The 24,234-nt window shown below is 42.8% G+C and overlaps 1 protein-coding gene across 3 annotated transcripts in view; it reads right to left on the bottom strand.

Annotated features, from left to right (window-relative positions):
* Positions 1-54: 54 nt before the first annotated feature.
* slc35f1 (solute carrier family 35 member F1) overlaps positions 55-24,234 on the bottom strand; it is a 53,438-nt gene continuing 29,258 nt past the window's right edge. For all 3 annotated transcript variants that reach the window (XM_027001639.3, XM_081718077.1, XM_027001638.3), the window contains 6 exons: positions 18,557-18,684; positions 14,238-14,397; positions 12,708-12,864; positions 11,135-11,187; positions 8,613-8,767; positions 55-1,253 (listed from right to left, as the gene is read on the bottom strand). In XM_027001639.3, coding sequence (XP_026857440.1) covers positions 1,029-1,253; positions 8,613-8,767; positions 11,135-11,187; positions 12,708-12,864; positions 14,238-14,397; positions 18,557-18,684 — 878 coding nt within the window. In that variant the 3' untranslated portion in view covers positions 55-1,028. The remainder of the gene's footprint in view (positions 1,254-8,612; positions 8,768-11,134; positions 11,188-12,707; positions 12,865-14,237; positions 14,398-18,556; positions 18,685-24,234) is intronic.

Below are 24,234 nucleotides of genomic sequence, written 5' to 3'. Positions count from 1 at the left end.
CTTTTGAAATGTGCCGATCCATAATGATATCTTACAAATTAAATTATTTTCAGATTTAGGACAAAGATACTTTATTTAAAGCGACAACTCAGACACATTAAGAATTTCAATACTTAAATGACAAAAAGGGCAAACAAGATTTTTAGAGGATCTGTCCAAAATAACTTTATACAGAGTTTATCCAAATGTCATAATACTAAGGACTATACAGCTGATGGAACAGCCATAAAACAAATTAAACAAAACTCTGAAAAGACGAGTGCATTAAAGTTGCTTTTTAAGTTTGCAATCAATCGCTAGTACGCATATTTCATACTCAATACAAACAAAAGTCATAGATTTTCATGATGTAGGAAAACAAACAAAAACACAAGACATTCGTTCTGTTTACTCAAAATTATAGCTAACCAAGGAGACGTGATTTAACAGTTAAGATAGAATTGATAAAAGAGACCCATGTGTTTTAATTTTATTCTTCAGATGGGTAGTATCCTTCTTGTAGCATGTAATGCAGCACTTTCTCACAAAATGATATCCTTCACCAAGACTCGGTGTAAAACGGGTAGTTTATCAGTAACTAACCAACAATAGCTATACATGGCAAGGCACTGGCTCTTGGCAAATCAGTATGTACTTGATCCTAAATCAGAACTGCTGTTTTCCTCAAGAAAAAAAAAAAAAAAACATGACTCAACGTAGCAAGAAAATCCATGTAAAAGTTTCGAATACATCAATCCTTTTGTGCTCATATAAGAAAACAAAAGAATCACAACTGAGCATTTGCACAAACAGTCAGCACAAATCCTTCTAAACACTTAAACTGTAGCGGGGGAGGCGATGAAGTTGAATCATGTCTATACATGATGGATCCGAGAAAGTTAGAGATCACTGCTACCTATTCACAGTTTGTGATCACAGTGTAATCGTTCGCTACGTGGTTATATACATCATTCGGTGATTATTATCATTCACTTTCTACAGACTGTGGGAGGGGCAGTGGATGATTGAATCTGCAGAACTCCACCCCTTCAGGCCACCCGCACACGAGGCTCCTCCTCTATCTCCTGACCCAGGCTGCTGTAGGTCACAGAGGGCTCCAAGGGCTCTACATTGGGCGTGTCTGGAACGGGGTTTCCTGCGTTGCGGAACTGTTTGTAAACAAGCGGATCCTGTGCCACGTAGGTAGACGAAGAGTAGTAGAGCACCAGCCCGAGCAGAATGATGAAGAAGGACAGCAGATACAGCCCTGAAAACTGTGGACAGAGAGAAACACCATGGTGAGCTTCGTACACTTATGATGCAAACATCAAACATATATTGTGGAAGTTTTTAATCTCCACAGAAACAAGAAAGAATCAAACTAATCTGCAAAAAGGCAATCACATACAGGAAAACCACATCTATAAACACTTTTCAAGTAATACATTGGAAGTGTAGAGTCCAGAATTGAACCCAAACAGACTCCAGCATGCATTTAAACTAGAATCCGTTCAGTAAAGCTCAATGACAGCCAGCATAATAGTTGGTTCTATTTCAAGTGAAGAGCTGGAAATGGGTCACTTTAAGGTCACATCTAGTACACTGTAGTGTATGGACACGTGGTATTCAGAAATGGAATCCCCACGACATGGTTATAACACCATTTCTGGGAATTAGCCTGGGTAATGAGGCCATGAAGCCATTTTGTTAGTTTGGAGGGACAGATCTGTCACAGAAAAAAAATATTTTCAGTCAAACTGAAAATAATTACTGAGATAGAACTCTGATTAAAAAAAATATTTAAATATTTATGTTGTGATTTACCAGAGTAAGACATGGAAGAGCAAATTGTTGTTTCTCAGTCAAAGAAGAAACATTTTTGCCAAATCAGATACCTGAGGCAACATAATTTCCAAATCACGGCTCCAATAATACAGGCCAAAAAAAAAAAAGATTTCATATTCATATTGCATTTTTTAGCCTCAGAGTAAATGAGTATCAATCAATCTCGAGCTGCCTGACAGAGCAATCAGATCTCTGTGTATGTCAGTGAGATTGTGATTCTGGGGTGCCTATCCCAGACACAGGCAGCCCCTCTATTGCAGCCCCATTTCAGCCACTATCACAGAGCAGTGCCTCTAAGAGCAAAGCACTGAGACTGAGACTACAGCATCTCAATGATAGTAAAATGAGAAAACGGAGAGGAAGCTGGCATACACACACAGACGCGCACACACAGGCCATGCACAAATTTCAACAAACGCTATGAAATACTATATGGACTAAATACTAAATACACTATGAAATACAAAGCACAAACTGCCACTGCCTAAGGAATGATTAAGTGCACAGATAAGCCGCTGTTGGTACTATTACATTTTGAAAATTGCATAGGTGGTTCGCATTATCGTTAACTAATGAACCACCCCCATAGCTTGTCAGAGAGTACTGATTGGGCCAGCTGAAAGCTCAGAACAGATGAAGCAAAAAGTTATTTGTTCTGTCAAAACAGCCAAACAATATAATGTGAAGCGAATGCATTTCAAGAAGTTTGTACAAGGCTGGTCTGAGAATTGACTGGTTTATCTTGCACTAAAACCAGAGAGCACTAAATTTCATCTGTAATATAGTCAGCTGACAGTCTTTTTGTTGTTCTTCCTCATAGAACTGGCATGGCCCCCTGCAATGTTTAAAGACGAATGTTGGGTGTGCTTTGAAGGTCACAATAGAGAAAAACATAAATACTATCAACATAGGATAGACAGATTTCAGCAGGTCAGTGTGAATCAGTCTGAAACATGATAAATGAAATGGCATTGTTGCAAGGGGATTACCAAGCCTGGAATGACATTTCCAGCACCTGTACCACAGCAATATCTTGCCTGCAGGGTCTCGATTTAACTTGCGCTAAAATAAACACTGAGAACCATATGAATGTAGACCACAGGAAACAAATTAGGCAGATAGCCCTGTCAGGCCTTTTATTAACATGTGCACTAACAGGCCCAGACCGTGCAACTTTGCTGCAGCATGGATATATGAGATAGGCAAAATGCAATAACTAGTGAAGAGGAATACTTTACACTTAAGCTGTCAGGGTGTCAGGATGCTAATTCACATTTATCAACTGGTGCTAGACTCCAGTATAACTATGATAAAATACCTGCTATTTTAAGCCAGAGCAATTTTGGCCCTACTTCCAATACAAACAGGCTTAAAAAGAATGGACATGTAACCATTCTGAATAAGGCATATGGATATAAATATAGCCTATAAAAATGTCCCACCATGAATCATAGTGCAATTTTGAATGTATCCTGCATATAATATTTCAGCAGAAAACTTTGTTTATGAGCTGAAGAGATATTACAGTGGGTTACTCAGAGATGGTGGCATGCTTATGGAGGCTTAGACTGAATTGCTTGTGCCAGTCCAAGCACCCTAGTGGTTTAAGATAAAATTAATTGACTTTTGTGGGGATTTGGGGCATGCTCTGCGTAAAGCTGAGCTGAACACCTTTACTTTAACCAGTAGTCAACTGACTCCGCCTGGATAAAACTCCCTTCCTGCTTTGTTTGAAGATGCTAGTTAGTACGTTACTAATCTTGCCTCGACTTGTGTTATGACCCATGGGCTTTGGGTTTGATCACTGATAAGGGTTTCTGAACCCAGTCCTAAGGATATGCCCTACACTTATCAGCTCCCAACACACCTGAACCAAGTCATTAAGAACATGAGGTACTTTAGCCAGGTATACTGGTAGTGGACCGCATGGTGAGCCCTGAGGAATGCACTGAGAAAATGGTGCCATTTTAGGTGGACCTTTTATGTTTACATATTGAATTTTGTGTTTACTTGTTTATGTACAGCACAAACTAGGCAAGGCAAGTTTTCATATTTTCATACACAATGGCAATTCAAAATACTTTACACAGGCAGAGTAGAATAAAATAATAATAAAGCCTATTACATCCTGAGCTCCAATGCCTCAGGAATGTCTTTTGCAAAATAAAAGAACATAAGGCAATACATAAGGCAATTGTCACGGAACACTCCCCTTCCCACTGATCACACGTTATAGCCCGCTGCATGCAGTGGGAGTTCACTGTTCATTGTGACTTATGTCTAATTTGTGACCATGTCCCCTTTTAATTTCTCACCTGAACCTTATTCTTGGGTTAATTTATGTTTGTATTTAAACCCCTGTATGTGTGTAGTACTTTGTCGGTCATTATTCGTGTTAAGGTTAAATGTTTCTCATGTTCATGCTGCTTGTTGTATGTGAGTGACGTTTTGTTTAGCGTTTGTGTGTAATAAATGTCTGTCTAAGTAAAGGGAGGTCCGTGCATCCAGCACCGTCACAGCAATTTATTTAATCAAAATGTAATAATAAAATTATATCCAATGGATTTAAATAGCAAAGAAAGTGAATTATACAATGGAATAATAAAATTAATTAAAATAGGAAAAATACATTGAAAGACTAAAATGCAATAATAAAGTAACAGAATAAAATACAGTAAAATATAGTACAAGAGCTCAACTATAAGGAGAGAATAGAAATGCTTTTAACCTGGATTTAAAACTTGCTACATTTGGGTCACATTTAAGTTCAACTGTGAGTTGGTTCCAGTTATGTGTAGCATAAGGGCTAAATGCTGATTCACCATGTTGGTTATGGTTGGTTTTGTTAGCACTTTTGCCTTGTGACATGTTGCTCTGTCATGCTGGAAAAAGCATTGTTCATCGCAAAATTGCTCCTGGATCATTGGGAGAAGTTGCTCTTGGAGGATGTTTTTATACCATTCCTTATTCATGGTAGTGTCCTTAGGCAAAATTTTGAACAAACCCATTTTGACCATTACAGTAGTCAACCTTGCAGGAGATAAAAGCATGCTTCAGTTTCTCTAGGTCTCACTGGGACCTTAAGTCTTTGATTCTAGTCTTTGATTCTAGTGCTCAAGACTTAAGGTCAACAATGAGTGCTCATTGTTGTTTGGTATTGTACTTATTATTTGTTCTTTTTCTAATTTTGTTTCCAGGTATCAGCACTGGTTCCTGTATCTTGCGGTTCAGTAATATTTTGACCAATTTGTACCCATTTGTCCTTAGGACTTTTGAAATTCACTCTGGAGTGCCTGCTAAATGTACTGTAAATGTAAATGTAATGAGCAGCTCCTGTTTCTCTTCATACCTTATTTTTCACCATTGTGTATTCATGTCTAGAAAAATCTGTAGACCTTTATCACTGTTGTGCATGAGCTAATGAAGTGAAACCAACAGTTTATACTTTGAATTCAGTCATTGTTTAATTTTGTATCAAGTGTACTACCATATGGAGGCAAAATAATGCAGACTGAATCATTGTCCTGGTACTTACAGACCATACATGATTATAAAGGTTAAGATACTGAAGTCTACATCTAGGAAATGGTAACTGTCGTACAAATAATTGCCACTCTTGAAGATCAATATAAAGATAATGATCTCCACTGATCTTTGTTTGGGGAAAGGAAATATGATGAGAAGGTCATTTTGCCAGGAGGCTGGTATTTAGATTCTGTGCCGAAGTGCCACTGCTGATGAAAAATTAGTCCACAAATAGACCATTTCACCCTATCAGTGCACAGTATGGCCATTACTGTCAGAGAATTGAACATAGTCATTCACATAGTCATTAAGAGCTGGCCATAGTGCGAGTTGACCAGGCTAAAGGCTGTTGCCTTGGTCTGTGCTCATATTTGGCTTTGACGGATCTATGTTAATGAATTCCAGGGCCTTTGAGCAAACTGAACACAAGTTTACTCTTCTAACCCTTAAGGCTGCAAGGCTGACTTTTAAAATGTATTTATTTATTTTTGGTTTTTTTTTCTGTCAGTTAGCTTTGAGGGAAAGAATGCAGCTATACAATGTCCTCTTCAGTAATGACTGTGCAGGCTCTCAGAAATGCTTTTTGAAAGCCCAGCCTGGTGCTGGTGGCAGTGGGTATGGAGCTGGCATAGTAGCTCTGCTCTTTGACTCCGTTGTTGGGAGCGGAGGGTGGAGATGGTGCAGACGTCGACACAGACGCGCCCCCCACACTCCAGACTCGCGGTGGTATGCCTGCCACCGCCAATTCATCACTCCTCATTAGGCTGAATTAAGCTATTTTCTGTGCAAAACATAAATGCATATTCATGAATGCACACTTATTTTCTAGCTTGGTGTGGCATTGATTCCAAACACAATATTTGCATCCATCAATCACAGGTGGTGCTTTATACTGGAAGCCAAGGTGAAACTTTCAGCTCATAAACTAATGGGGAGACCTTTCAAACCAAGCCAACCAAAAACATAGGTTACATGAATATTAATATACCTGCAGATGTCAACAAGGCATGAGAAGCTCCATCTTTGCCTGGTGTTCCCAAGCAATTTGTGTGTGTGCGAGTGTGTGTGTGTGCATGTGTTTTGGGGTGGCATTCTCAGAGCCATGCTAATTACAATCGTGAACCAGCACAGACTAAGCAGTGCCATTTCAATTCAACTCTGTAGTTAACAATAATCAACAAGCTGACCATCCTGTCACGCTTAATGAATTTTGGGGTATGTTGGAGCCTGCTGAGCGCAAAATGATTAGTTCATTTCTTATCATGTCTATAGACTGCTAGATTGCAAATGTATTGTAAAAATTGTTCACCTATGTCTAATTCTGAAAACTATCTCATTTTTCTCTCTTCTGTTATCTACAGATTACTATGAGAAATGCAAAAGCACACATCCCAAATTGTACTTTACCACAAGAGGTTAGCCCCTAGCAAATATGGTGTCATACGTATTCAGTATATGACCAAGACAAAGTGTCTGAAAATTGTTCATCTGATTATAAAACACTCCAAGACCAAGACTCCGATAAAGGAGCCCAAGTGAAAAGTGGCTGGCCTACTCCTCCTTTCAGATCAGACGTAACTTCGGGCCAACAACATCAACAATATAGATGCATGGAGAATGGACTAATTAGATTAGTAATGGCTTTGCCATTCAGACCATTTCCAGACAGCAACTGATCCTCTATGAATTGAAATAGATGAGCTGCATTTCAGCTGGCCGTTGTTACACAGATGTAATCTCCAGCCTGTATATACCAGGCAAGGTCATTTCCTAATAGCAACAGAGTGCGAGTGTATGAATTATTACTAATGTCTAGCTGTAGCTAAGCAGAAGAGTACCTTATGTCTGTGCACAGTGACAAAAATTGTCTCAGAGGCAACAGAACCTGAGAGTTTACTTTAGGAGGGAGGAGCTGGTGAAAAGCAAAACAACAACAACAAACTTAATATGATAAGGGCTGTTAATTCATCAACCTACTTTTTGCTACCACATCCGTACTCAGTGTGATAAAAACTAATCTATTCATCTTAAATTAATAAGGTTGCGGATGAAGGCTTTAATTAAAATGGAGGCATGATTCATCGTTCTGTGCAGTAAACAGGTGACTATGCAATAATTATGCCATTACAAACCAACATACAGCTGATGAAATGGTAGACCCTTGCCATTCTGCGATAGGAGGGTTGGCGTTTGTGTCAATCCTCTTGTTCAGTGTAACTGAACACTGGGGATTTTAAGTCTCCAGGAGCCTCATCCCAAGAGCACTCAGTGCTGCTTGGATTGACTGACATGTGTCATTTACCCTGGAGGTTTTTGAAGGTTTACCTCAAATGATGATAGACAGTGCAAGGAACGTAATGGAACAGGGTCATTGTTTGACTGAAACCATATTAGGAGTCAGTGGTGATCTGCTCTAATGCTTTCTGGGCACAGTCCTCTGACATCACAAGTCTATTCCACAAAAGTATGGCAGATGTGGAGTGTATGATAGAGATTAGTGTGAATGCTTGTGTAATCTCTTGGTTTTCTTGTCTGTAATCCCATCTGCAGAATCAACAGAGTGTCCAGAGAGATTTATACACTCTGGATGACAAATGGTTTTGTGTGGTTTTGTGTTTCAGCAGTAAGAATGGTATCCAGAGATTAGGATTCATACTGTGGCCCCGTCACTGGACAATAGAGAAGTGCTTTTGAAATCCTATTTGAAATGGGCCTGACTAGCCTAGTGACTCTAGCACTGCTGCTCAGGCCACACCCTCACAAACAGGCCACACCCTCACCAAAAGGCTGCACCATGAAATATAGAAGACACGTTCAGATGGCCCACTTTAACAAACAAGCTATACCCTCACATGCACCCTCACACCTGTTTCACATCCTGCTCACTGAGTAGCTGCCAGTCCATATATGTATATATGTAGAGATGTTGCACCACAGTTACACCACATCCGTACTACATATATGTACAAATATTACACCACCAGTTACACCACGCAGTTACATCACATCACATCGTACTACATATACTTGTATATATCTGTTACATATATTCTTGAATGCAATCAAACAAGCAAAATAGCAAGCTAATGGAGAAAAGAAACCCCAAAGTTTTGGGGAGGAGTGTGCAGAATGAGAGCTGTCACAATGACATTTGAAAGAGACAGCACAAAGCACATCCCTTTGTGTGACACACACACACACAAACAAACAAACACACACATACAGGCACAATAGGACACAGAGAGCAGAAAGAACATCCTCACCTTGTACTGGAACAGGAAGAGGCCACAGAAGAGGCTGTAGAGGTCAGCTGTGAGCAGCGAGAGGTTCACTGCTGTGGCGCTGGTCCTTTTGATCACCACTGGCATGAAGCTGTACAGGCCAAACATGCAAGCGCTGAAACCAATGTAGAGCAGCCCTGCAGACAGGCACAGAGCACACACACGCAGTTACACACACACACACACACACACACACAGTTACAGCCATTCCCAACAGCCAGCTACGCTGACAAGGAGGCAGGGGGATCTGAAGAAAGATCATAGTTAAATTAATAAGATCTTTTCTGCGTCTCTGTGGAGAGCTCTGAGGAACACATTCGATTAAATAATTACATTTGGTCGGGTCTTGAAAGTGAAGGAGGATAAAAAAAATAGATTGTAAGGTGTGACACTGAGTCATCTGACAAGAAGGGAAAATGAACATCACTAAAGTCATGAAGGCCAGAGGGGTCATTTCGCAGACGTATTCTGCTCAGCACACACATAATTGGATTGAGTGTCACCAAGTAATACAATTTTCTGCCTGCGTTCTCAAGCCATTCATTTTTTAAACGTGTGCAACGTTTTTTTTTTTGTTTTTTGTTTTTTGCAAGGATGAAGATGCAACATAATGGGACAGGTAACACTAATTTGTTTGGAAACCAAGAAGTAAACAGCACTTATCAGCCACTCTACCACAGCAGTTTCCTGATTCAGCACTTAAATGTAAGTGCAGTCCTGTTGAAGTGCTGTTCCCTTTTCATTCATTTGTTTGTCTTTTTGTATGTTTGGTACATTTTGCCAACTGTGTTTCATACCAAACTGAAAATTAAATACTGTAATAGTTAATTCGGATGATTCCATGAAGGGTTCCGTGTAGGTTCAAGGAAATGAACCAGCACTCTAAGCTTAAGACAGCTTTGTTTATACAGCTTTTGGGAAACAGCTTTTAAAGTTCCTAAAAGGACTGGGGGGGGGGGGGTCAATGGTTTACGGATGTTGTTCTCTGCTTATTATTATGATCTGAAATTTTGAAGCAAGTTCAACTGGATATGCTGTACGATATGTGTGTTTGCACGTAGATAGTTAGTCTAAGCCTGCAAAAACCCAGTCCCAGAAAAGGCAGAGCAGAAAGTCTTATGACTTATTTAAAAGGTTCATGTACTCTCATGTCTGGAGATCCAAAAACACTGAAATCCTATTCATTGCCACTTGCAACTTAAGCTACATTGTATCCGTAGTTTTGGCTTTAACTAAGCTGCATGACAGTCAGCTAAGGAGACAACAGGACACCAGTTTGAATATCATGAATATTCAGGACAATTTTATAATTAGTTGGTACTAATGACTACAAATTTAAACACATTCCAGGTCGCTGTCTCTGAGAGCAGTGTTAACTCTTATGATCAGTATGTTTGTGGCAGTGGAATTTTTTTCTCTCCCACAGGGACACTGAGTGGCTGTGCATGGGTTTAGATCTGACACGTTAGAGAGTAAACATTCTCCTGGGTGACCTGAAGGTGGGTTTTCCTTTTCCTCAACTTGCTTGTAATTGCCACCTTTCCCCTCAGTGCAGGCATGGACATTATTGGGGATAAACTAATGGGCATCGAGGTTATGGTACCCTTACAAGGAGTTTTTCAGTGAAACTGTGCACTAATCATACATAGATCTAATGTTTCCCTGTTACATTTGCATACACAAGAGAAAACATGGGAAATTTAAGCCACTCCGTAGGTATCTTGCTTTTCCTTCAGTAAAGAAGGAGAATTCATTCTTTGGCAACCTTATCACCAGCACAATGAAAGATCAAGTCCTCATTATTTTTCTAGGGCAGCCCAGTCTTGGCTGGTGACATCTTTTCTTCTGGCACATGGTGTTACACTTGTGATGGCAGTGACAGTTAATGACGTCCCCCTCCCACCCCAAGCAACTCCAGACTTACTATTGTCCCCATGACAAGTTCATCTCCTCTGAGACGTGGCCCACATGCTGCCTTTGGCATGGTCCAGCCTCGCTCCAAAACCACACCCCGGAGCCTTCGCCCAGGGCCGAGCATGAACTCCTCAACATGGCTGACTGTGGAAGGGGCAACAGCTTTCCCAGCACCACCCGTCAACCACCATTTATCATCGTGCTATATGTTGGTAAAGAGCTGAACAGGAATTACATGGAAGTTTGGCAGGCCATGTTTCTGGATGCTCTTGCAATGTGGGGAGGTCAGACAGGAAGTTAATTCTGAGTTCCAGTTCCTGAGTTCTCGTGCCTCCTCTTAGCTTAGCTACATCTTGTGCCTCCTCTTAGCTTATCTACACAAGTACAGTAGCTCTGTGTGACAGTTAGATGTGTGCAAGGTTTGGGTTTGCTGAGCACAGCAGGAAAGGTAACCACCCCCTCCTGCCACAGTACGCCTCCTACACACACAGGCAAAAGGTCCGTTAATTATGCCCACCCCCCTATGGTCCCTTAATTTCCTGTGTCTGTACCATTTTGAGTCAGAACAGCGCCGATAAGTATTGGCTTACCTATCTGCCAGTCCCACTGTACTTTCAGCAGCTCCTTGTGCTCCATGATGGCTCTGAAAACACAGAAAAAGGAAAACCCAGTCCACGTCAGACACAGAGCGAGCTCAGCAGAGTGGAGGCAAAAAAAAGCACAGGAGCTCCTGCAGCATGCCTCACTCTGACAGGCAGGTCATCTCTGTTATGCAGCGCATGTTGACCAATCATTCCAGGTACCTGGAACATTCCAGGTGGTTCTGTGAGACAGTCCAGCCTGCCGCAGAGGGTCTTCACACTAACTATCCTCTACCAAGATCGGCAATCTGCACTGGCATTGCAGGCTCTCCAGAGGGGCACTGCAGTGCTAAGCCAGCCATACGTCGCCAAGGTTATGGCGTGATCAGCCAACAGTGGCAGTAAGAGCAGTGGAAAGGGATGGTGGGGTTACTCGCACAGTGCTAGCCTGATTCGCATCCTTCAAGAGCCATTCAGGACAGCAGGAACCATCACGTCCTGCTACCCACTCCTGCTCATTACGGGCCAGTCAGAGATCTGGGGAGAGGCAGGCAGGGACGGTGCGTGAGGTGTGTGCCGATTCTATAACTATTTCCATGGTGATGATGATGCACGCGTCTGTGTAATTGTGGCAGGGATGTAAGCGGCTGACAGCCCAGCTCGGGTTTGTTTAAATATAGCAGGAATATAGATGTCTGTACGTACGTGTGTGTGTGTGTGTGTGTGTGTGTGTGTGTGTGTGTGTGTGTGTGTGTGTGTGTGTGTGTGTGTGTGTGTGCGTGTGTGCATGTGCATGCGTGTATGGGGTTGGCAGGAGGGGCGGCTGGCGGGCCCAGCTTCGCCGCAGGCTGCTGGGAGCTTTCTGCAGGAAGCAGAGGATCCAAATGGCGCATGCTGGCATGTGGACAGAGCGGGGAGGGAGGAACACATTTCCAGTTGGCTCGGGTTGGGGAGATATCTCCAGCCAGTTCCAGAGTGGGCCAGCTGGCTGCAGCAGAAACAGGAGCGTTCGGGGGTGGGGGAGGGGTCGCACCCTGGAGCAGGAAACCAATAGGAGGCGCACTCGTGACCTCACGCTGACCAAGGACTGCAGCTTGTTCTGAGAGTGGACTACAGTAGCCTGTATGTAACCCCCTGAGGAACATAAAGCACTCTCACTCCAAATGCCACTGTAAGGAGCTCTTAGGTGGAATTATATACTAGAGGATATGCAAGGAAGTGCTGTTTGCTGTCGTTTGTCTGTGATGCTGAGCGTGTTGTGCAGGGCTGCATAATACATATTATTTGTTAATATCACAATAGTGGCCTTTGAGATATTAAAATCTGCAATATGCAAACACTTTTATATAATTAGCTTTTATCAGACACTTATATAAAGCAACTTACAATTATGAAGAATACAGTTCAAGCAACTGAGAGTTAAGGGCTTTGCTCAGGGGCCCAACAGTGGCAACTTGGCCTTGAACTGGCAACCTTCTGATTATTAGACAATTATCTTAACCACTGAGCTACCACTGCCATGGAGCAGTGAGTGTGGCCATAGTGCAGTGGGTGTGAGCAAAGCTGCATATATTGCACTCACAGCTGAATGCCGCTGAAGAAGGAGCCAAAGAGGCCCATCATGCCCAGGAACTCGACGCGGCTCAGGTTCTTCACAATGAACTCCTCACACACGTTGGAGATGCCATAAAGTGTGGCACCGGCCAGCACCAGAAGGTCCCCCAGAAGCTTGTGGTCACCTAACAGGAGATGGATTTCATGTTGGAATTAGGGTCAGGAGAGTAGACGCACTCACTTGACATTTTTGAATATGGTTTTACCCTAAATAGTGTACAGTTCAGTCTGTAACTATGTGGACAGTGACAGTTTTATTGTTTTGGCTCTGGAATGGATTTGAAATGTAGTAGTGACTAGACATTAAAACGCTAGACACTAAACAGCTGTTAGCTATGATTGATATTTTTACTAGCATTGACACTTCTGTGGTCATAGTGAGAATCAACATGGTGATCATTTGTTTACTACCAAAATTAAATGAATAAATAAAATATTTAATTTAATTTTAAAAATAATTAGCCAACTCTAAACTTTTAGTTAGTCAAGTCTAGCATTTAATTAGCCAACTCTAGATTTTTAGTTAGTCAGTTCTTGAATTTAACTCTCCTTTGCTTCAGCTAATGAAGCACACCTCACAGCTGGCCAAGAAAAAAACTGAACAACTGTCCAATTACATCTGAAGCACAAAAATGTGGAGCCTACAAATAAAAAGCTGTAATTCCTTTGGAATTCACCCAAAATGGATCTGTGAATTTAATGTGCTTTTAATGCTGCGAATATGAATTTCATGTGAATTTAATTTGCTTTTAATGCTCTGAATATGAATTTCATCTGAATTTAGTGCTGGTGGTCTGCAGTTTAATTTCATAGACATCTTTTAATTTCACCTCCAGTTCTTTGGAGTATCAAGTTTAAAAATGCCACTGTCCATATATGTATGACCTGTATTTCACAGAAATATTTCTCAGTGGGGTTTCGATGGCTATTTTAATATGTAAAAAGTTTTTTCCTCTACAGAATAAACAAATTACACAGTAAAACAAATCCTTTCCTACCTTGTACTGAATTACATTGCCTGAATTTGCTGTTTGAAACTGAGGAGTGGTGAAATATCACAGGCTAACAACTATTAATATAAGTTCTGAGAAAGCAGAGTATTTCTCAGCCTTTTGTAAGTTGTTCATGAATCCTGGGCCTGGGTGTTATATGTTCTATAGAGGAAGCCCCACCCTTCGTTCATATTTAACAACAAGCAAATATTCCATCCTTCCCCAGCAATCTCAGTAAAATAGGAGGATTGGGTGCGGCTGAACCACTCTAAAAGCCACAGATGACGGCTGTGTATGAAATGCCGCATCGCACAGGGGAACGCAGGGGAGTGTGTTTGTGTGTGTTGCGGGTGTGTGGGTGATCATGTGTGTTAACCAACCCTGTGTGTATGCATGTATTTGTGTGTGTGTGTGTGTGTGTGTGTGTGCATGCACGTGTGTGTGTGTGTGTGTGTGTGTGTGCATGCACATGCGTGTGTATGAGTGCGTGTGCATGTGTTACTCACCCAGGCCCTGCTGTCGTCCAACTAACACGTCTGCTCCCACCATGCAGCCCATGCCGAGCAGGCACACGCCCACGCCCACAAAGTGCACCACCTTATACCTCACCAGCAGAAAGAACCAGGACAACAGCAGAGCCACGGGGATGACGAAGCAGTCCAGCAGCTAGAGGGAGGGAGAGGGAGAGCATGCCGCCACAGTACATTAGCCACAGACTACTGGCTCCAAAACACAAACTTCACCCTTCAAATCACAGACAACTGCCTTTAACAGATTACTGGCTCCACAACAAACATTGTTCCTTCAACACACAGGCCACTGGCTCCACAGCCCACAGACTACGGCCTTCAAACGGCCTTCTGCTCAACGATAATAACCAATGCTAGAGCCAAACGTTTTGGCCATTACAAAAAGGTCACAGTCACGACTGCACAATGTACAATCTAAACTATAGAACTCCTCAATGCCATATTCATCATACTGATATTAAACAAATGTCACTTTATGTAATAAGCATAATAATTATGTAAGAAGCATTTCCAAATATTGAGGGAGAGCACTGATTGTGCTGGTTGAGCCAGCGAGAGAGAGAGAGAAGCTCATAGGGATGGACCGTAACAGCACTGGAGGCACTAGCAGACCCTCCATTTCGGAAAGAGCCCGGGGCACTGAGAGGCCAACACCCCACACCACCTCGGGGGATGAGTTCAGAATAAGCTGTGAGCAAATAACTGGCCAGGCGCAACGGCAGAACCACTGGGCCGTAGCAGCCTCTGGTGGAGTGTGGGGGTGGGGCAGCAGAAAGGTGCAAGGAGACCTAAGCCTCCTCCGCTGAGAGTTTGAGCGGGCTGGAGGTGTGTGTGTATAACGAGTCAAAGCAATGCCTGAACAGTGACTCACTGCCCTTAATCCATTAATAAGAGTTCATTCAATGGCGTTCAGATACCTCAGCGGGAGAATGGTGTCGGGGGTGGGCCCGGGCTTGGAAGGATTGGAAAGAGTAAGGAAAGGTCTAAAACGGCCGATATACTGAAACTGGAAGCTGACACTTTATTGAGGGCAGTATTGTCGAAGGGCAGCTGAGCAGAGAACGATGAGAAAAATGATTAAGGTGCTCCTAGTGCTATTTTTTTGGGCTCTAGTCTCAGACAGGGAAACTGTAAAACTCCCAATGGCCCACAGAGGTCACTTTGGCAACAGTGAGAACATTTAGTGGCTGGCTCAGCGCTCCCTAGGTCAACTTATTGAATCTCACACTCCCAACTTTTCATGATATACTTATCTTAAGGTTTTTTATAATGTTTTGTGTGTTGAGTCTAAATAAAAGTGCAGCATGTGAGGTGCCAGCTAGAAAGAGACAGCAGGAGAGATAGAGGCCGAGTGAGAGAGAGACAGGGAGAAACATTCACAGCCAAAACGGACCATCGCACTCTGCATTCTGGCCGTCGGCCTACCTCCATGACCATCCATAATAACTAATCATCCTTCCTTAATTGGCATATCTTTTATGGAGGTGCTCCAGTGTGCGGTTCCTTGTGCTGGCCTATTAATATTAATGAGCCTCTGTCTAACCTTGTTAGAGCTGGTATAAAAGCGTTACGATATGTTGTGCATGCTCTCCTCCCGAACCTAATGGGAATTCCTAAAAGACATCGGCAAGATCAGGAAGTGGGAAAACTTTCCTTTACAAGAAGAAAAAGGGGAACGAACCACATTTTCTTAATAGTGGGAGTGAGCATCGATCTGTAGCCTTCATCAGGGAGCTAACAAATAGCTGGTCCTTGTGAGAAGCATGCTGTCCTGTTACTCTGAATAGCATTCCTGGCTGGTCGGAAATACACCAGCTTCTTCACACCTTCCCATGTTTATCAGTGGCCTGAAATCTCCACCGATGTGACAGAGGTTGAAGGCAAGTTTGAGTCCTTAGGTTGATAGTCAAGATTCCTTATCTCCTACTTCTTCTTCATTCATCAGTACCAATCCGACATAATTTGTGCTATTCACCAGAAAGCATGTTCCATTCTGTTCTCTACAGGTTTGGATCGGTTGACTAATATAAGATAATATTAGACATTTGAATTTGATGTGTAGCGCTAAATACACGTTTCTTGACTAAAGAAGGGCGTATCTGCTTGTTGTTCCACTGTGATCAGTAATGAAGACTTCCTCAGCCTTCCCGAACTAAGTGGCCAGAGGATGTAGGAGCCCTCTCCCAGGGTTCGCATCCATGTCACACCTTGGCTCATCGTCTCACTGAGCTACGGCGTCCCCTTGGTGGCACTCAGGCAAAGCACCGTCAGCAAACACAACGCCACGCTACAGTACGGAGTGTAAATTACATTCCTTGTTATGGAAACAGCTGCCTGCTGCCCTTGGTGACTGCCAGCTCTGTGCCGCCTGTCTCCAGCGGCCTGTAGAGCATTCGGAGAGATCAGAGTGCACCGTTGACGTGAGCTGCCACACTGACCCAGGTGGCCTAAACACACACGCACACAAACACACACACACACACACACACACAAGAGCACAACAGCCCCACTTTCAGATGATTTCTGATAGACCGTTGGGAGTGTACATCATCAACCGAAAGGGTTGGGTGCTACAGGCTCAGGTGACAGCCCGCTGAAACAGACCCACATGCCATTCGTTTTGTGTGGAGGTGGACTGTGTTGCTGGAGAGGGCAGGCTGGGCAGACACCATCAAGCCCTGCACGAGCCCAGCAGCCTGATCACAAAACCACCTACATATCGAAATATCACACTAAATACAACATTTCAATTAACTGCTGATTTAATTCATTTGTGCAGACATACTTGCCTCATTATGACAGGAAATTCTCATCACTGACTCCATATAAATGTATACTATATGACCATAAGTATTCTAATTATTGGGTTCAGGTGTTTCAGGTACCCATTGCTAACAGGCATATAAAATAAAATAAATAGCCATGGCATGTCTATAGACAAATGCTGCCAATAGAATGGGTCATACTGAAGAGCCCTGTCATAGGATTGTAGCTTTGCCACAAGTCAGCTCAATCAGTTAAATTAATTGTGAAATGTAAGTGTCTAGAAGCAGCAGCATGAACCAAGAAGTGGTAAACCATGGAGTTTCTCAGGGTGTGACATCCAAGTGCTAAGGCACGTAACACGTTAAAAAAAGCGCCTCTCCTCTACTGCATCACTCACTCACTTCACAAAATGAGAGTTCATGGCCAAACAGGTGCATACACGCCTGAGGCGGAATAAAGGTCTGGAGCTGTTTCTCAGAGTTTGGGCTAGGTCCCTTAATTCTAGTAAAGGGTAACGCTAATGCTACAGCATACAAAGACAATTATATGATTCCAACTTTGTGGCAGTATGTGGAAGACCCTTGACTGTGTCCCTGTACGCAAAGCGAGGTCCATAAAGACATCTTTTGAGTTTGGTGTGAAGGAACTCCAGAAGGCTGCACAAAGCCCTGACTTCTACCCCACTGAATACCTTTGGGATGAACAGTAATGTGGATTCCAAGCCTGGCTTTCTCTTCCAACATCAGTGCCTGAACTCCTGAATGCTCCTTTGACTAAATGATAGCAAATTCCCACAGGCTACAAAGTCTCATGGGAAGCCTTCCCAGAACAGTGGAGGCTGTTATTGCCACAAAGGGGTGGGGTGGGTGGATTCCATAATAATGTCCATGGTTTTTAATGGTATATCCAACACGATTATATAAATGTGATTGTCAGGTATCTACATACATTTGACCACAAAACGTGCATCCATATGATTACCATCTAAATGTTCAAACATTTAGATCTCAAGGAGTAACTGTGAAACCAAAAAACAAAGCAGATGCCAACTCTTATCCCTGCACACACACACACACACACACACACACACACATACACACAGCATCTATACTTTCAGTGCCAGCAAATTCAGGTACACTGAGGTATGAAAAGAAGTCACTCCCTTTGTAAAACTTTGTATTCATTATAAGATTCTCTGGCCACTGTTCAAGGCCCATTAGATGTTCTCTGAAAAAGTCATTTCATCACTAACAGCATGTTAATGAAGATGAACTCACAAGCACAACAGACCAGGAGAGATAAAGTAGAACTATCTAAAACAGTACCAGAATCACAGTTGGCCACTGGCTGAGATCTGTACACCGTTAGCCTTTACTGTACTGCACACGAATGCAGTAATGTAGTATATATATTCAGCAAAACCACAAAGCAAGTCCAAACAAAACCACAATACTGCATACACATGGAAACTAAGTTCTTTTATTCAAGCGCATATCATGCCATGATGCAGAACCGGTGATTAGACTCACCTGGATGCTGGTAAGTGTGGTATACTGGTAGGCTTTAATGACCAGGTAGTTGGCCTCGATATCAATCAGGCCCAAGATCATGTACTTCCACCATCGCCGTTTCAGGATCGCCAATAAGTTCTCCTCTCCTGCAGAGAAACAAGACCAATCAAGCAGAAAATTAGGAGGCCCACATAACCAGTACTTCTTTAACTGCTCATGTTCAACTGTTTTTACCTTTGTATATAGAAATATTTAATATAGTCCTACAAAATTCTTGTTTGCCTACATACTGGTGTCTGTTTGGGTGATGACAGAAAGACACTGACACCACTAAAATCCATTCTTAAACGTAGCCTACGTCTCTGAAATTCAGTATTACAAGTAGCCCCATGTCTGCACAATTCGCTGTTACTGGTAAACACTATTTCAAAGCCTGTAATAAACATAAATCTTGGATTCATTAGAATACACTGTGGAAAGTGAGAGCAGATCAACTAGCAGACCAGACCAGTGGATAAAGAAAATGACCATGTCCCCTTGGGCACCAGAGACTGCATTCATTTGAAGAGAACAGAAACTGTTGTTATTCTCTTCCGCCCTGTTAGGAGTCAGCAGTAATCACTCAAGGCAGCAGCTTCTGCACGAGCTAAACTCAGGAGTTTTTTTTTTAATCTATAATTATAATTGGCAAAAAATCCCCTTGGATTAAGACTGCATGGGGGGGGCTCACTTGGAAAAGAACAGTAATTTGGCATAAGCAGTACAAAGATGTGTGCCGGCCCTTTGTTGAGCACAGCCTGCGTACAGTGGTGATGGTAGATGGGGGACGAAATGTAATTAGTTTCTGCTTGCCTTTCAGGCCATGTAGAGTCATCAGAGGAGCTTCAGCAGAGCATGTGAGTCACTGCTGTGAAGAAATAAACCCAACAGGAATCCACTCTGCTTTCCAGCTCATCAAGAATCCATTTCATGTGTCCAAAAATGAAAGGAAATGATACCAGACTTAATAAGGCTTGCGGAGTGGCACTTTATGCGTAGGCGTGCATTTGTACACTTCTTAAAAATCAGGATGAGGTGATCAGGATTTTGATGTACAATGAATTATGTGTTTACTATAAGTTAGTACACATGGGTGCACATGGGTTTGGAACAGTTGGTGAAAATCATCTTCACTGCAAACATGCTCTGACCATTGGCAGGAAAATGTAAATACACACTAGTCTATCTCCATCCAGCAGGAAAGGTAAATGTTTTCCTCACATACACAGAGCTACAGCACTACAGCGCTTTCAAGCTAGGGAGATATGTTTGAAAGAGGCAATAGGGTTTGCCTGGCTGGCTTCATCGCTGTGTAGACTTTTCAGTGAGGCACAACGCCCACAGGGCATGGGCCAGACCACTTTAGATGCAATAGCTGTGCAAGTGAGGGGAGCCGTGTAAAAGGTCACTAAGAAGGAGACAGAAGAACAATGAAAGAATAATAAAGAAACCTCAGGACCTTAGGAACCAAGCCAGATTCAAATAATCCCCCAAAACGCAAAAACAATCCTTCAGAAATCAAGGTCTAAGTACACCAAACACAAGAAATTTATCTTGCCTCACATAATCAAACACTTCATTATTCCAGGTGGGATATTTTAGTGTGTTTAATGATTGTATGGTGGGTGCCAGGGCCTGGACTTCAGCATTACTCTTGTCAGTTCAGAAGAGAAGCAATTTAAATCCATCCTCTCTGCCTGAAAACAACACAAGAGCATGGATGTGCTGGAAATGTGACGCCAGCCCGGATCAGCGCCTACTGCTGGGAGGAGAAAAATCCTGTCACGTTAATGAAACCAGCTCCAATGCCCTGCCTCTGGAATGCCCTGCCACACACCCACACACACACAAACATGAACTCCCATAAGCAGAGACTGTGTAAATAAATGCCAATACTATGAGGAGACTTTCAGAATAGACATTTGTTTGTTTTGATGGTCCTTCCATATGCATGTCCTTTGGTGAGTATAGCCGAAATGCAGTACAGTGTTAAAGATGTTTTATGGAGCGGCGTTATATGCGTGACATGTACTGCAACCAATTCATATCGACTCCTTCAATCTACGGGCATCTAAATACAGATCTTTACTGCTGATCAGATCTGCTGCAGAAAAAAAAAACTGGGTTCTACAATGGCTTTCACTTTGTCATCAGTACACTATGACAAACATGAAAAAAGCAGCATGACAGGGTGAGCACATCAGGACCAAAGCCTTTTAGGTGCATGTACAACAGTACATCCTGTCCTGATATCTCTGTACAAAGCCACCGTAGATCAAGCACTCATCCAATCCGATTAGCTCACCTGCCATTGTGAGACTGTAACCGCGTGTGACGTTACGAGACTTTCATAAGAGGCCTAAGCAGATACATTCTTCTGCAGCTTGTTACAGTGACTGACTTAAGTCTCTGTGGCGTTGACGCAAGGCAGGGGAAATAAGACGTTATTCTGAGAGACCACTGAGCTTGGTGAAAATAACCGTGCCGATGGAATCCGCAGCATCCCATTCAGAGGCGGATCTTTCAAGAGGCTCTTCATGTGCCCACTCTTCCTGCTAGCAGCTGCAGAGCCTACGCATCTTCAAAGATGGCATATGGGAGAGCTGGTTGCGGTGGCTCCCAAGACTGTGGAAATCTTACCAGCCAAGAGCTGCAAACAGCTGGGAAGCTGGAGGGGTACAGGGAGAGACCGACATGCTGAAAGAGAGAGTGGCAAATAGGGAGACAGGCGCAGAGACAGCAGGCCAATGCTGGGAAAATACGGCATTTCCTAAAAATGTTCAAACTGCACCATATTCCAGCTAAATCCCAATATCCCATCAGACTACGTAAAAAAGCATTTGTTCAAGTTTTTTTTATTTTATTTTGTGGGTAAAGAAGTGGCAATAAAAAGCGAAACAAAAGGATCATCTCCACCTTACACACTCCATTTGTCTTATGGACAGATTTTGTTAGCTTTCCAAGCAAGTTCTAAGCAAATCTAATATCTTAATAATGGGAAAACCAAAACATTTTGAGTGGTGCAAAATAAAACTATGGCTTCGGTGGTTGTCTTTTTTACATAATATTCCCACTGCAGATGCCATAAGTAATTTATATCTATGATCATATATCATATTTATATAATATATTTGGCCACTAATGGCATAAAACGAAAGCCTAGTTAAAGAACCGTGTGGTGTCTTGATCTTGTGGTGTACAAGAATCAAAACTCAAAACATATTTTTGCTAAGATAAAGATGCCAAGTTAAAACTATAATGTGTTATTTTATAAACAGAAAACCTACTTAGTATACTACTTAAATATAATTATCCCGGACTGCGCCTCTCCCACTAGTCGTGTGGCTCGGCCCGCCGTGTGCAGTGGGAAGTCATTGTCGCTACTTGTTAGCACACACCTGCACATGGTTTAGTGTTTGTCTGTATGTATTTAACCCCCTGCTGGTGTGTGCAGTATTGACGGTCATTGTTCATGTTGCGTGTTCACCTCGTCAATGATGCACGTATTCGTATACGTGTTCACTGCTTGTGTTATATGTGAGCGCTGTTGTCCTCTCCATTTGTCAATAAACGTCTGTCTACATCGATGGAGTCTGTGCGTTCTGCTCCTCGCCCAGCGGCACTCGGGCCGTTACAATAATCAATGCGTAACATTATGAAGATATAGTAGTAAACATTTGTCGCCATCAGATTTTCCCCCAAACTTCCCAAAATGTAAAAATTAATGAAACTTTCTACTTTATTGAGCAAAAGCTTGCTAAACATAGTTTCAGCAGAAGAAAAACACCCAGGCAGCAAATGCAATGCTGGGGTTTCTGAAGCAGAGTGGAGTGATGGTGAGGAGGAGACTCTTCATCAGACATGCTGTGGCAGCCAGGTCTGTCCCCGCCTCCCCTCACTCTATGACACCTGGCAATCCTTCACAATCCCAACAGTCGGGGCTCTTTTGCTCCTCATCAAGGGCACCAGAAAGAGATGCCTGCCTACCCAGACGTTCTTGCGTTTTCACTGAGGCTGATCACTTGTTTTTCTGCCAGCTTGATCGGGGCTGTGATTGGTTTAAAGGCAGAGGGACGGCCTCAGAGCCTGAACGCGCACCGGCAGAAACCCTCAGTAAAGCACTTTCTGCTGGGCCCGCCGAGAGATAATGAGAATGATCAGGCTGAACACAGGTGCGTGGAAATGCACTTTCCACCTGGCAGTAGGAGATGAAGGAGGGAGATTAGGTTTCTGTCTGTCTCTCATGCTGACAAACATCCTTTCTCGGAGTGACCTCCATTTGCCCAAAGATGTTCGGTTCGGCTCGGTTTGTAGGGGAGTAGAATCTGACACAGGCGGACACTGAATCATGCTGCCCTTCTTTCTAAGAAATTGCCACTGCTTGAAACACACTGTAATGTGCACAGGGCCTGAAATGCTCCTCAGCAAAATCATTTTTGAGAAATAAAAGAGTTAACAGGGTGAAAGAGGTTGGAGCAGTGTGACAAATATCAGTAATGATACAGCAAAAATGTTTTGAAGCCTTTGTCTTATGGACAGCTTTTCAAAAGCACCTACAGACTTGGCTATTTATCAAACTTTCCTTTACTTGCGTAGTACGTCCATCAGTGACATTCCGTTTGGCAGTTAGTCACAAGCATGATGACTCAGCACTGGTCACAAAACAACAAAAAGCAATTCACATAAATGTGTACATAAGCACAAAAATACATAACAGGCTACCATAATAGACCATAAACAGACTGCATGCAAGTTCATATTGTGTCTCAAAGATACATAAACGATGGATAAACAATTTGCTTACTAAAACATTTAATAAGTTCTTCAAAAAAGTGCCATTTTCAATGCCCACTTAATTAACAGTGGGCAGTGTTTCAGTTTCTTGCCACAATACACTGACGAAGTGCAAGCTTGCCAGGCTGACGTTTCTTCCACAGACTCACCCATGCACACGGCCTCGTGTGTCAGCATGAGGTTGAGTGGGCCCCTGAGAGAACAGCTCCTTTGGAAGCAGCCCACATCCTGCCATAACCACCTGGGCAACATCAGTCAAAACGAAGCAACAGCACTCAAGAGAACACAAGACACTCTAGGTAAAAGCATACGTTAGATTAATAAATAATTAGAAGATTACCCATACACACACGCCCTTCTTTTACAGCAATTACAGCAGGCTGTTGAGGGATAAGACAGGGGCTCAGGGGGATATATGCCTTTCCAAGATACCATTAGACATGCTGGCAAACTCCCTGATCGTTTGCACCAAAGCCCACACAGGCGTAATTTACAGGGCACTGGAGCACGGTAAAAACACATAGTTCGGCGTAGGTGTCATTACTTATGCCAGAGAATAATGGGAAAATGGCATCGGGGAACACCAACCGGCAGCATGAAAACACTAGTATGTTTTCGGCACTAAAAGTTCTTTTACTATCCGAGGCCTGACAGTTCCTCAGTTTAAGAAATATGATTTCATCAGTGCTGTGGTGAGCAGCCATCAACTGGCAGGTGACGTAACCGACAGCTGGTGCATGAAGGCTACACTCTGTATTAAGAGGCTGTGCTGCGCTTGAAAACATCCGTTACCATGACAGGCCAGTGCACATTATGCACTGGCCAATAAGAGCATTGGAGAAGTCAGGCCAAGCATGGATATG

This window comes from Electrophorus electricus, chromosome 7 (assembly GCF_041902795.1).
Source record: "Electrophorus electricus isolate QZ-2024a chromosome 7, ASM4190279v1, whole genome shotgun sequence".
In the NCBI taxonomy this organism is placed as follows: Eukaryota; Metazoa; Chordata; class Actinopteri; order Gymnotiformes; family Gymnotidae; genus Electrophorus; species Electrophorus electricus.
Note: the sequence above shows the minus strand (reverse complement) of the source record. Positions and strands in the feature narration are given on the sequence as shown.